This window comes from Lithobates pipiens, unplaced genomic scaffold (genome assembly GCF_037356315.1).
Source record: "Lithobates pipiens isolate NorthernLeopardFrog02 unplaced genomic scaffold, aLitPip1_a1.2 Scaffold_30, whole genome shotgun sequence".
NCBI lineage: Eukaryota > Metazoa > Chordata > Amphibia > Anura > Ranidae > Lithobates > Lithobates pipiens.
The window spans coordinates 69,538,587-69,552,673 of NW_027507791.1; the positions used below are offsets into that span (position 1 = coordinate 69,538,587).

Here is a 14,087-nt window from a genome sequence, read left to right on the forward strand (position 1 = left end):
GTGACGTCACAGCTAATGTCACGTGGTCCGTATGCATTGCGTCCCCGAAAGCAGGCGGGACTTCATCAGCAGCGACGGCGTGACGTCGAACGGCCGCTTTATACTAATAACGCTGATCGCAATAACCAATAAGAACTACTCCCGTGCGCTGCTCAGATCACAAGGAAAACATTACAAACGTGGCCCCGGAAGTGAGAAATACACGTACGACCAGGCACAGGAGAGAAGAGAGAGCATAATTAGTAAACCTGCCGGAGGTGCATATTATGCTAAAATAGGACACCGCTCCCTACATCCTTATCAATTAGCAAAGCGGGCAAGAAAAGCCTCGAATGGAAGCGGTAAATCAAAAGTACAAACTGCACCTCCAGCATTTCCTTAGTAAAAAATAACTAATAACTATAAAAATATCCCCCAAAAAAAACTTACCTAAAAAGGCAATAATAAATTAAAAAATAAAACTACAATTTAGAAAGTAACAACTTTCTTAAAATCATACATGTATTCACTTAATATAAATTCTACTCAAGGGAATATATATTCCTCAGCTGATCCATACCGGAACCCAAGGAGAACTTATACCAATGAGTGAATTTTTCTAAAAATAACAAATAAACCAATAACTAATGACGTCACCCGTAGCAACCCTGATCCGTGCATGAGAAAAAAAAATATATATATATACATATATATATAAATAAATTAAATACATAAAAATAAATATAAATCACCTGTCAGATATAAAAAAATTTAAATCGAATTCTACGTTCAGGCCCCCGGGGGCCAGAACTTTAGTTTCATGCATCCAAGAGGATTCTCTCCGACTCAATTGAGGTATAAAGTTACCTCCACGCCAATGCTTAATAACTTTTTCTATACCCCAAAAGCTCAAACTTTTCGGACTTTGTGCGTGAACTAATTTAAAATGCCGGGATACATTATGTGTTTTAAGGCCTTTTTTGATGTTATTAACATGTTCCCCAAGTCTGACATGGAGGGGCCTAGAAGTCCTACCTATATACTGAAAGCCGCAGCCACACTGGAGCATGTATACGACCCCCACAGTCGCACACATGATTAATTGATCTATTTTATATTCCCTGTTGTTGGTTGCGGCCACAAAGGACTTTCTCTTTTTGATATTGCATTTAGAATGTTTACATGCTGTGCATCCTCCACATGCATAAAAACCTGACAGGAATGAGAATAGCCTACTCTCTGCCTGTACTGGGGGGTCAATAACACCAGGGGCTAATTGGTCTCGCAATAAAGGCGCTTTTTTATATACAAAGGAAGGAGGTTCAGGTAGAAGTGGCCCTAGTACATGGTCCTGTCTTAAAATAAACCAATTTTTTGCCACCAATTTCTCACATTTTTTATGTTGGACACTGTAGTCTAATACCATCCTAAAATTAGCGCCATCCATGTTAGATTCTTTCACTCTATCAGAGACTAATATGGACCTATCCAGCTGTTGAACCCTAACAATTTCATTATCGAGTTCTAATTTGTTGTAGCCTTTCTCTTGGAATCTAGAAGACAAAATTTGTGACTGACTTATAAAATCCTCAACATTAGAGCAATTTCGTCCAAGTCTCACAAACTGTCCTCTAGGGATGTTACACAACCAAGATTTGTGATGGCAGCTCCCCAGAGGAATATAAGAGTTACGGTCAGTTGGTTTAAAGTGATTGTTTAGACACAATTTATCACCTTCCCTCCTAATTTCAAAGGTCCAAAAATACCATCTTATCCTGGCTAAAATTCCAGGAGAGCTGGATATTCTTGGTGTTAGCGTCAATGATGCTCACAAATCTATCTAAACTAATTCGATCACCTTCCCATACCATTATTAAATCATCGATAAATCTCTTATAACAGATCAATTCCGAGGGGCGATTATGGAAAACCACGTCCTTCTCCCAGTGGGCCATAAATAAATTGGCCATACTGGGAGCAAACCTAGCCCCCATAGCAACCCCCCTTGTCTGCAAATAGAACTGCTGGTTGAACCAAAAATAATTCCTTGTCAAACAGAATTCTAAACACTTGAGAAGATACCTTTTATGACCTTCAGAAAGATCAGAGAATTTAGACATGGCCCACTGTACGGAAGCAAGAGCATCATTATGCCCAATGATTATGTACAGTGAGCCTACATCAGCAGTAACAAGTATACATGATCTAGAACATTTCAAAGTCTCAAGGATTTGGATAATGTGTTTAGTGTCTTTGAGAAACGCCTCAGTTTTAGACACTAACGGTTGTAGGGAGCTGTCAATATATTGACCCACCCTGGAGGAAATGGAATCAATCCCATTTACTATGGGCCTACCGGGGGGTTGACACAATCCTTATGTATCTTTGGTAGGCTATATATAATAGTAGTCCTACAAAACAGAGGATCCAGATATAGTCCCTCTTTTTTATTAAGAATATTCTTTCCTTTCCCCTCTTCTATCAACCAATGCAGTTCATCTTTGAACATTAACATGGGGTCCTTACTCAAAACCTGATAGGTGTCAACATCACTTAAAAGTCTATTCATTTCAGACATATATTTAGTCTTGACCAAAATAACCAACCCCCCTCCCTTGTCGGCAGGACGTATGATAATATCATTCCTGTTCTTCAAAGACTCCATACCCTGTTTGATATACTGGGGATCTTTAACTTTACGTATTTTCATTTTATCTAGATCATTCAGTACCACATTTTTAAAGACCTCCAAAAACTTATTATCGGTATTCAGGGGATTGAAGGTGGATGTATTATGAAGATTTTAGTGATGATTCTCAAACGTCCTCACCTGTCTTACTGGATTAGAGAGAAAATATTTTTTCATGTTTAAATTTCTAATAAATTTCTGAATGTTAACGTAAGTATGGAATTTATTAAAATTCCTAGCAGGAGCAAATTTAAGTCCCCTATCCAAAACTTTCAGCTCATTATCATTCAGTGAACAGCCACTTAAATTATAGATACCAGCTCCTATTGGGGCCTTTGTCTTTTGAATTCTCCTACCCCCTCTCCTTCCTCTCTCTCTTTTCTTTTTCGAACCTGACTGTTTGACTTCTACATTCCAAGAGAAAGGCTACAACAAATTAGAACTCGATAATGAGATCATTAGGGTTCAACAGCTGGATAGGTCCATATTAGTCTCTGATAGAGTGAAAGAATCTAACATGGATGGGGCTAATTTTAGGATGGTATTAGACTACAGTGTCCAACATAAAAAAATTGAGAAATTGGTGGCAAAAAATTGGTTTATTTTAAGACAGAACCGTGTACTAGGGCCACTTCTACCTGAACGTCCTTCCTTTGTATATAAAAAAGCGCCTTCATTGCGAGACCAATTAGCCCCTGGTGTTATTGACCCCCCAGTACAGGCAGAGAGTAGGCTATTCTCATTCCTGTCAGGTTTTTATGCATGTGGAGGATGCACAGCATGTAAACAGTCTAAATGCAATATCAAAAAGAGAAAGTCCTTTGTGGCCGCAACCAACAACAGGGAATATAAAATTGATCAATTAATCACGTGTGCGACTGTGGGGGTCGTATACATGCTCCAGTGTGGCTGCAGCCTTCTTCTAGGCCCCTCCATGTCAGACTTGGGGAACATGTTAATAACATCAAAAAAGGCATTAAAACACATAATGTATCCCGGCATTTTAAATTAGTTCACGCACAAAGTCCGAAAAGTTTGAGCTTTTGGGGTATAGAAGAAGTTATTAAGCATTGGCGTGGATGTAACTTTATACATCAATTGAGTCGGAGAGAATCCTATTGAATTCATGAAACTAAAGTTCTGGCCCCCAGGGCCTGAACGTAGAATTCAATTTTAATTGTTTTCATATCTGACAGGTGATTTATATTTATTTTTATGTATTTAATATATATATATATATATATATATATATATATATATATATATATATATGTGTGTGTGTGTGTGTATATATTTTTTTTTTCTCATGCACGGATCAGGGTTGCTACGGGTGACGTCATTAGTTATTGGTTTATTTGGTATTTTTAGAAAAATTCACTTATTTTGGTATAAGTTCTCCTTGGGTTCAGGTATGGATCAGATGAGGAATATATATTTCCTTGAGTAGAATTTATATTAAGTGAATACATGTATGATTTTAAGAAAGTTGTTACTTTCTAAATGTTAATTTTATTTTTTAATTTATTATTGACTTTTTAGGTAAGTTTTTTTTGGGGGATATTTTTATAGTTATTAGTTATTTTTTCCTCAGGAAATGCTGGAGGTGCAGTTTGTACTTTTGATTTACAGCTTCCATTCGAGACTTTTCTTGTCCCGCTTTGCTAATTGATAAGGATGTAGGGAGCGGTGTCCTATTTTAGCATAATATGCACCTCCGGCAGGTTTACCAATTATCCTCTCTCTTCTCTCCTGTGCCTGGTCGTACGTGTATTTCTCACTTCCGGGGCCACGTTTGTAATGTTTTCCTTGTGATCTGACCTGCGCACGGGAGTAGTTCTTATTGGTTATTGCGATCAGCGTTATTAGTATAAAGCGGCCGTTCGACGTCCCGCCGTCGCCGCTGATGAAGTCCCGCCTACTTTCGGGGACTCAACGCGTATGGACCACATGACATTAGCCGTGACGTCACCCGCTTGTTTCAAACGCTGATCCATGCATGGATGTGTGTCGATTTGGTTTCACTTTTGCCTGTAACTTGGCACTGGAGAGCAGTGACAAATTATGTGAGTGCATTATTTTATTCTGTCTTTTCTAATAAATTTTGATACGGAGAGCACTAGATGTTGTCATCTTATGTTTTTACATATTACGTAACTATGCTGGTATATGGGATATGAGAAGGATTACACTCCAGGAGCACCTGTATTTGAATGCTGATGTCGGTGATTAACCCCTGGTGGGGATATGCCTTTTTGACCTGTCTGACTTGTCAGGGGTCCATTGCTTAAGGTGAGAGTCCATCTTATCCATTGGTAGAAGGGATCACATCATCACTTTGCTTTGCTGGAAGGAGACACCCTGTACTTGTGGACTCTTGATGCTTACCTCACCTATTCTGCATTACGTTTTATTTATTTATATTATAATTTTGTGTATTATGTTTTATTATCTGCGCTGTACTGTTGTATTTTAGTTTTTATCGTGGGATTTGGTATTTTGACCTATAGTATTCAAGCTGCAGTATCTAATTACGAGTTCTATATATATTTTTATTTTATTTTATATGTTCAGCTCTGGTTGATTTGTCTTTCAGAGTTTGACATATTGGCAACGGGGAAAGCTAGAATGAAAAACTGCAGCAGCTGTTTCTGTTCTGCTGCCCATCACCTTCTATTCTTCTACTTTTCAGAGTGCCACCCATACAAACTACTCAGTGACAGATGCTGCTCACCTCTTGTGTGCAGCTAGTCAATGAGCCAATATAGCCAGTTCTACTTGAGAAGTACCCCAGGGGAGCACTACCGGTGATTGGACAAATGTAACCACTTGTTTCAAGTCCTACATGGCTAGGTTGACCTGGGTCCACATGAGAACCCCTTTTCTGTCTCAATGTGCGTTTTGCTAAAACATTCCTCCAGCTATACTTTGGGGTTGATTTACTAAAACTGGAGAGTGCAAAATCTGGTGCAGCTATGCATGGTAGCCAATCAGCTTCTAACTTCAGCTTGTTCAGTTAAGCTTTGACAAAAAAAAATCTGGAAGCTGATTGGTTTCAATGCTGAGCTGCACTAGGTTTTGCACTCTCCAGTTTTAGTAAGTCAACCTCTATTTGCAGTGAATCGGTTGTTGTGTGTGAGCAGCTGCTAACTGTGGCTTTTATGACAAAGTTGTTATTTTTAATTGGTGAAAGGTGGAAGTGGTACATCTGTGCAATGATAAAGCATTAACTGTCAAACCGCCTGATCTTGTGAGGTAGTTCTTAGTTCATGGTCACCAGCTAGCTAAGGAGGCAGCTCCCTTTGTGAATGCAGCTCTTCTTAAAATTTACTTTACCATTTTGACAGCATCATTACAAACAACTGGTAGTAGCTTACTCTTATTGTGTGGATTCCTATGCTCTGCCTGTCATTTCCTCTCTCTGCCCACTGATAAGGAGTCTCCAGACTGCCGTTGCAGATCACACCTGCAGAAGTGACCATGATTCCAAGTAACTATCTGGAAGGCAGCTGAGGGAAAAACTAACTTTGTCTCCATCTGTGCATTGGGGTGCTACACAGACACGATTAATTGTCCACAATACATATCTGTAAAGTTGGCCTAAACCAGTGATGGTGAATCTTGGCACCCCAGATGTTTTGAAACTACAATTTCCATGATGCTCACCTACACTGCAGAGCGCATGAGCATCATGGGAAATGTAGTTCCAAAACATCTGGGGTGCCAAGGTTCGCCAACACTGGCCTAAACAATCTTCTGTATTAGGGCCTTTTCAGACTAGTGAGTTGCAGTAACATGTTAAAAAGTGCATTTTGCCACGCACTGCTGCAACACACAGCACTAGTGCTATTCATTTTGAATGAAACTACAATGTGCGTAAACAATGCACTACAACACGCCTGTTTCTTTTTGTGTATAAAACTGCACAGATATGAACCATCTGTGCATTGTGTGCATGCTGACTTGAAAAAAAACGTACAGCTCTGATTTTCAGTACAAATGTCATTTTGCAGCTCTTTGGACATATTGGTGGCCAAATTGAGACCCACTGTATTTACAAACTTCACTACCACTGCTTTCAATACTGTGATATATGAATAACATCACACAATACATTCGGACAATGATTAATTTTACTGTAGCCAGTAGCTGTTTGGTTTCAAGGATGTTATGAGCATACTGTTCCTAAACAAAGTTCATCATTAAAGCGGTAGTAAACCCGCAATTTATTTATTTTTTTTTTAAACCTGCAAAGCAAAAGGCATAATGAGCTAGTATGCACCGCATACTAGCTCATTATGAAATACTTACCTTAGAACGAGGCCCCGACATCTGGCCCGATCCACGCCGAGGGAGCCGACATGCTCCCTCTGCGTCTCTTCCGGGTATCGCGGCTCCGGCGCTGTGAGTGGCCGGAGCCGCGATATCGTCACTCCCGCGCATGCGCGCGGGAGATTTCAGTCCGGCCGCACGAGCGCTGCCGGATTTTCACGGAGAGAACCCCCTTGTGCGCATGCGCTGCTGCAGTCAGCGGCGCATACCGAGGGGAATATCTCCTAAACCGTACAGGTTTAGGAGATATTTTTTTTACCTACAGGTAAGCCTTATTATAGGCTTTCCTGTAGGTAAAAGTTAAAAAATTGACCATACTACCACTTTAAAGTGTTACTAAACCCAGTAATATGAAAATAGTTCATCCGCTCCGCTACAGTGCCCACAGCTTAAAAATCTTCTTTTTACATTAAAATACTGCCACTATATACCCTTTTGGATGATCTGTATACCATGGTCAGTGATAAACTGCACAGTTTCTCCAGTGCTGAGAGTCCAGTAAGGAGGATATTTTCACTAAATGTGTGATGTCAATATCATGTGACCTGGCTAGTTCTGAAAACAAGAAACTGTTCTCTCCAGCATAAAAGACACAACTGAGCATGTGCAGGTTGGCTACTCTGCCTGTGTTAGCTGGCCTTCCCCAGATAGACAATGCAGGAAGGGTAGGATCTGTGCATACAGGATAAAACAGCCTTTTTACACAATGCAGAGGATTAACCCCTTAAGATCCACAGTGAGTATAGCAAGCATGCTATGCTGCATATACAGACTGATTTTACGGTTGTGGGTTTAGTAACACTTTAATTCTTGGAAACTGAGACTCATTTTGTGGTGTGCCATGTTCAGCAAGGGACAGCAGGTGCCAGCAAGTATGTGCTTGTTGGGCACATAGGGTAGAATTACTATGGGGTGGGGCAAAACAAAATGGGATCCATTGGGACTTCTTTATTTGGAATAGAGTTGAAAGAACTGATTGGTGCTTTTACATGGTTGACAACAGGAAAATGGATTCTTTAGTCACACTAACCTTTTCCCAGGGATTGTAGGCTATACGCAGTGACAGAAGATGTGGAGTTTGTGTTCGTAAAATGTTCATATCTTCCCTGATTCTTGATAATTGATTCCAGCTCACATCTAAATGCTTCAGTTTTGCCAGTCCTTTAACACCTTCCAGAGTTGTCACATTGTTATGGCTGGCATCAAGGTATTCCAGATTCGGCTACAGTGAAGTTGGAGATGAAGTCATATGATGAATAATGTTCTGGTAGTTTGAAAATTAATTTAGTAACATAATACAGTAACGAGTATTGCCCACAGTGCCCAGTAGAATGACAGCCAAACTGCATATTGCAAGGTGTTTATTAAATAAAGGCCAACCACTGCAGTACTGTATATGTTTATTCAATATACCCAACATTAATAAAATTAACAAATAATACATTTATACCACAATAACTATTTATTCTTTTGCTTTGGTAATTCTATGGTTGGTTTTGAATTAATTAAATCAAGTTTATTTTGATACATTTGGCAAAGGTTTAGTATTTGCATTCACAAAATAATCTATTTCTAAAGCTTTAAAGGGTAAGTCTATCTGAAACTGGTGCTTCAGTTTATTAGTAGATGCTGACAAGTTCAGTTACTTAGTAAACTAAAGCTGGCCATTGATGGACTGAAAAATCGGCTGGTTCAGCGGGGGCCGGATCAATTTTGATCCATGTGTGGCCATCCCTGTTCAATAGAAGTTTATCGTTGGATCAACTTCTGTTGAGCAGGAATGTTGGAAAACTGGTCTCAATCAGTGACTTCAGCCACTGAACAGTGTATTTTGACAGTAGAGAGTCCCCACTGTCAGAATACAATGTTCCAGCAGGAAGGATTCCTCGATCCACCTCGTTTGGATGGAGCAATCTGTTTGTTTTTTGGTTTTTTTTTTTTGCAGCCTGCAATGTAGGGCCAGTTAAAGTTTCCAACAATAATGTCTCTCTACTGTAATTTATAGATATTCACACACTTCTATTACCACCACCACCTTGGGCATCTCCTGTTGCAACAAGGAGAGTCTTATGTCTGTATTCTGTGTAATATAAAGCAAGTTGAAAACAAAAATCCAACAGAAAGCATTACAGTCCCATGAGATTAGAGTAGAAGGTGGGAACACAAAAAAAGCTGCCCATTCAACTTGACAGTGACTACCCAAACCAAAGCTAATTTTGGCAATTTACTTTAACAGAATGAAAAGGTACACCTTCACAGGAATTGTCTTTTTAGTCCTACTGACCCCCAAAAACATATAGTAAACCTTAAAGTAAGAGGTTACTACTCACTTTGTACATAGGATGCACCTGTAGGCCAACGTAATTAATGAGAAACCCTCAATAAAATGAGTGTTTTTGATACAGTAACACATACCTTCACTTTGTAATACTGGAAGGTCCTCATAGTGGATGATTTTACAGTCTGGTACAGTACAGTAGAAATTTTCAGCAATGATAAACTCAAGAGGGGTATGAGCTGACTCAAGTCCTCCAAAACCTCACTGTCCCATCAGATTTTAGATAGATATCAAAGACCTGAAATGCAGACTCAGCAATCACAGTATACTTAGTGGTTATTTATGTAATGTGATTTTTGAGTCCATATTTCAGGTATTTACTTTTTGTTGTTGATACCAGGATTAAGAATTTGAACAAATATTTTACAGGGGAATGTTTATTTTATTGTGCTCAATGTGTTAAGTTGAAAATGCTGAGGGTATTAAACTATTTCAAAGCTCCATCAAAAAATAAAAATGAATATCTCAGAAATGGTAAAAATAAAAAAGGTCTTTTGCTCTTTTACTCACATTCAACCCAAAGCTGTCAGCCGCAGTAAATCATTTCTACCACTAGATGCCACCAGTTCTGAGGTTTGAATAATAAGTTTCATTCAATTCACTTCTGAGCATAAGCTATTATGGAACTACCGCCTAGGGCAGCTTCATCTGTGCCCTGATTATCAGTGGCAATCAGTGCAGCCTATTAGTGCCCATCAATGCCACCTATTGGTGCCCATCAGTGCCACCCATCAGTGCCCATCAGTGTAGCCTATCAGTTCCCATAAGTGCACATCAGTGAAGAACAATTACTTAATTGCAAAATTTTATGACCAAAATTAAGAAAACTTTTTTTATTTTCAAAATGTTCGGTCTTTTTTCATTTGTTTATCAAAAATTGAAAAAGCCCAGTGGTGATAAAATCACACCAAAAAATGCTCTATCTGTCTCAAATAAATGATAAAAATGTCATATGGGTACAGTGTTGCAAGACTGCGCATTTGTGATTCAAAGTGCAACAGTGTTGGAAGCTAAACATTTGTCTGGGCAGGAAGGGGGTCAAAGTGCCCAGCATTATAGTGGTTAAACACTCATGGTAGCCCTGAGCAGGCCAAGCAGTGTAAGCAACGTTTGTTGTTTAACATTATTTGAAAAGTTGCCACTTGTGGGGACAGAATCTGTATTGGGCAATTAAAAATCCACTTATCTTTTATGGTAAAACTTGTTATAGTAATGGATAAAAAGTACAGAACTGTAAAAACATAAATGCCCATTACCAATTAATAATGTCACCCACTACATTTGTACATAAAATTCAAATCTAAAGGCAACTTAATATGAAGCAGTAGCTAGTCACAAGAATATATTCCAAAGGCAAATCTAACTTACCAAGCATGAAACATCTTCTAGACTTGAGAATTCATTAAAACTTAAGATAAGCTTTTGAAGTCCACGTAGTTTGGAAATCTCCTTCAGTTTGCTCAAACTGTTACCATGTAAGTTCAAGACCTGTTTACGAAAAAATACTTTAAGTATGACTTTCACATGCAATAATTAAATCAGAGAGTTTCTTTGCTGAAAAAAATAGGACAATGAACCTAAAATATAATCATGAGGAAAGTAATTAAAAAATCAGCATACATATCAAAGCCTAATAATATATCTTTAAGAATGACATGTTGGTGATAGCCAAATGGGTACCTGTAGCCTTCCCTACTTAGATGCCTTTCCCAATGTACTGTGGCACTTCCCATTTCAGCCCTTATAGGTCACTTTAGATAATCCTGATTATGACTTAGGGCATGGGTCTTCAAACTATGGCCCTCCAGTTGTTGAGGAACTACAATTCCCATCATGCCTAGTCATGTCTGTGAATGGCAGAGTTTTACAATGCCTCATGGGATGTGTAGTTTTGCAACAGCTGGAGGGTCGTAGTTTGAGGATCCCTGACTTAGGGCATAGTATACACTATCCAAAGAAACCTGCGGCTAAATACTACATGATTTATTGGGTATATTTGGCATAATATGTTTTCTGCTTTCAGCTAGAATGTGAAAAACCATCCACTGGAACGAACCACACTACCACACTTAGACCCCTTTCACACTGAGGCAGTTTTCAGGCATTTTAGCGCTAGAAATAGCATCTGAAAAGCGCCTGAAAACAGCAGCATCTTTGGGACGGGTTTGGAGCGCTGTAAAAAGCAATCCAAAAATGCCCCTGCCCATTAAGACCCCATTCACACCTGAGCGTTTTGTAGCTTGAAGCTTGAAGCTACAAAACGCTAGAGGGGAAAAATTCTATTATTCTCAATGGAGATGGTTCACATCTCCACTCCATGTCGCCTGAAGCCGAACGCCTGAAGCTCAAACAAGTTCCGGACCCTTTTCTGTCGCTGGAATTTAGCAGATTTGGGTGTTTTTCTTCTTTTAACATTGGTGACCTTTTGCCCTGCACAAAATCGCGGCAAATCGTGGTAAAAAACGCAGCGAATCGCGGTAAAAAACGCAGCAAAAAACGCTTGAAAACGCTACGCTCAGGTGTGAATGCAGCCTAAAATGAATGAACAGCGCTTCCGAAGCGCCGCAATACAGGTGGTTTTTGGATTTGTTTTACACACACACTATATTTACAAAAGTATTGGGACTTCAGCCTTTACACACACATGAACTTTACTGGCACCCCAGTCTTAGTCCGTAGGGTTCATTATTGAGTTAGCCCACCCTTTGCACCTATAACAACATCAACTCTTGTAGGAAAGCTGTCCACAAGGTTTAGTAGTGTGTCTAAGGGAATGTTTGACCATTCTTCCAGAAGCACATTTGTGAGATCAGGCACAGATGTGGATGAGAAGGCTTGGCCCGCAGTCTGCGCTCTAATTCATTCCAAAGCTGTTCTATCGGGTTGAGGTCAGGACTCTGTGCAGGCCAGTCAAGTTCCTCCACCCTAAACTTGCTCATCCATGTCTTTACGGACCTTACTTTGTGCACTGCTCCAAACCATTTGGTGGAAGGAGGATAATGGTGTGGGGTAGCTTTTCAGGGGTTGGGCTTGGTCCCTTAGTTTCAGTAAAGGGAACTCTTAAGGTGTCAGCATACCAAGACATTTTGGACAATTTCATGCTTCCATTTTTGTGGGAACAGTTTGGGGTTGGTCCTTCCTGTTCCATGTGGGTTGTAAGTGATAAGGGGGTGCTGAATATAGTAAATGTTAAATAACTACAATAAAGTGCTCTGGTGCTTAATAGTACCGCAGGTATCTTATTAGTCAATACATGCCAGCGCCTAGAGGCGATTCAGTTCACATTGTGTGCTATACAAGTATTTCATTCATTCATTCATGCTGCAATATAAATTGAATACATAAAATCAACTCAAACAGTAAACTTATAGAAAAATGTCCATATATATAAAAAAGAAGTGGTGAAGCTGAAGTAGGGATGAATCCCGTATGCCCCGTCACCGCTTAGGAGAAATTCACAAACACATAACCAGGTGAATTATTGTAAGCAGCCTACTCACCGACTCACCTTGACCCCTTTGTTTAAAAGGAAGGTCGAGTAAAGCTTTAGCAGGTTTAGGGAACTGCCAACCTTGATGGGAAACTCCTAAGTGGTGACGGGGCATACGGGATTCATCCCTACTTCAGCTTCACCATTTCTTTTTTATATACATGGACATTTTCTATATATTTTCTATATATATTATAAATATATATATATATATATATACAGTGGTGTGAAAAAGTGTTTGCCCCCTTCCTCATTTCCTGTTCCTTTGCATGTTTGTCACACTTAAGTGTTTCGGAACATCAAACCAATTTAAACAATAGTCAAGGACAACACAAGTAAACACAAAATGCAATTTGTAAATGAAGGTGTTTATTGCTAAAGGTGAAAAAAAATCAAAACCATCATGGCCCTGTGTGAAAAAGTGATTGCCCCCCTTGTTAAAACATACTATAACTGTGGTTGTCCACACCTGAGTTCAATTTCTCTAGCCACACCCAGGCCTGATTATTGCCACAACTGTTCACAATCAAGGCATCACTTAAATAGGAGCTGCTTGACACAGTAAGGTCCACCAGAAGATCCTTAAAAGCTACACATCATGCCGAGACCCAAAGAAATTCAGGAACAATTGAGAAAGAAAGTAATTGAGATCTATCAGTCTGGAAAGGGTTATAAAGCCATTTCCAAAGCTTTGGGAATCCAGCGAACCACAGTGAGAGCCATTATCCACAAATGGCGAAGACATGGAACAGTGGTGAACCTTCCCAGGAGTGGCCGGCCGCCCAAAATTACCCCAAGAGCGCAGCGACGACTCATCCAAGAGGTCACAAAAGACCCCACAACAACGTCCAAGGAACTACAGGCCTCACTTGCCTCAGTTAAGGTCAGCGTTCATGCCTCCACCATCAGGAAAAGACTGGGCAAAAATGGCCTGCATGGCAGAGTTCCAAGGAGAAAACCACTGCTGAGCAAAAAGAACATCAACGCTCGTCTCAATTTCTCCACAACACATCTTGATGATCCCCAAGACTTTTGGGACAACATTCTGTGGACCGATGAGACAAAAGTGGAAGGTGTGTGTCCAAGTATATCTGGCGTAGAAGGAACACTGCATTTCATAAAAAGAACATTATATCAACAGTAAAATATGGTGGTGGTAGTGTGATGGTCTGGGGCTGTTTTGCTGCTTCAGGACCTGGAAGACTTGCCATGATAAAAGGAACTATGAATTCTGCTGTCTACCAAGAGATCCTGAAGGAGAA

The 14,087-nt window shown here is 39.7% G+C and overlaps 1 protein-coding gene across 5 annotated transcripts in view; it reads right to left on the minus strand.

Moving 5' to 3' along the window:
* Positions 1-14,087, minus strand: part of LRRC9 (leucine rich repeat containing 9) — a 212,075-nt gene that overhangs the window by 95,840 nt on the left and 102,148 nt on the right. For all 5 annotated transcript variants that reach the window (XR_013264863.1, XM_077464391.1, XM_077464390.1 and 2 more), the window contains 2 exons: positions 10,704-10,823; positions 8,028-8,219 (listed from right to left, as the gene is read on the minus strand). Coding sequence is in view for 4 of the 5 variants with exons in the window: in XM_077464391.1 (XP_077320517.1) it covers positions 8,028-8,219; positions 10,704-10,823 (312 nt within the window). In the remaining variant the exon portion in view is untranslated. The remainder of the gene's footprint in view (positions 1-8,027; positions 8,220-10,703; positions 10,824-14,087) is intronic.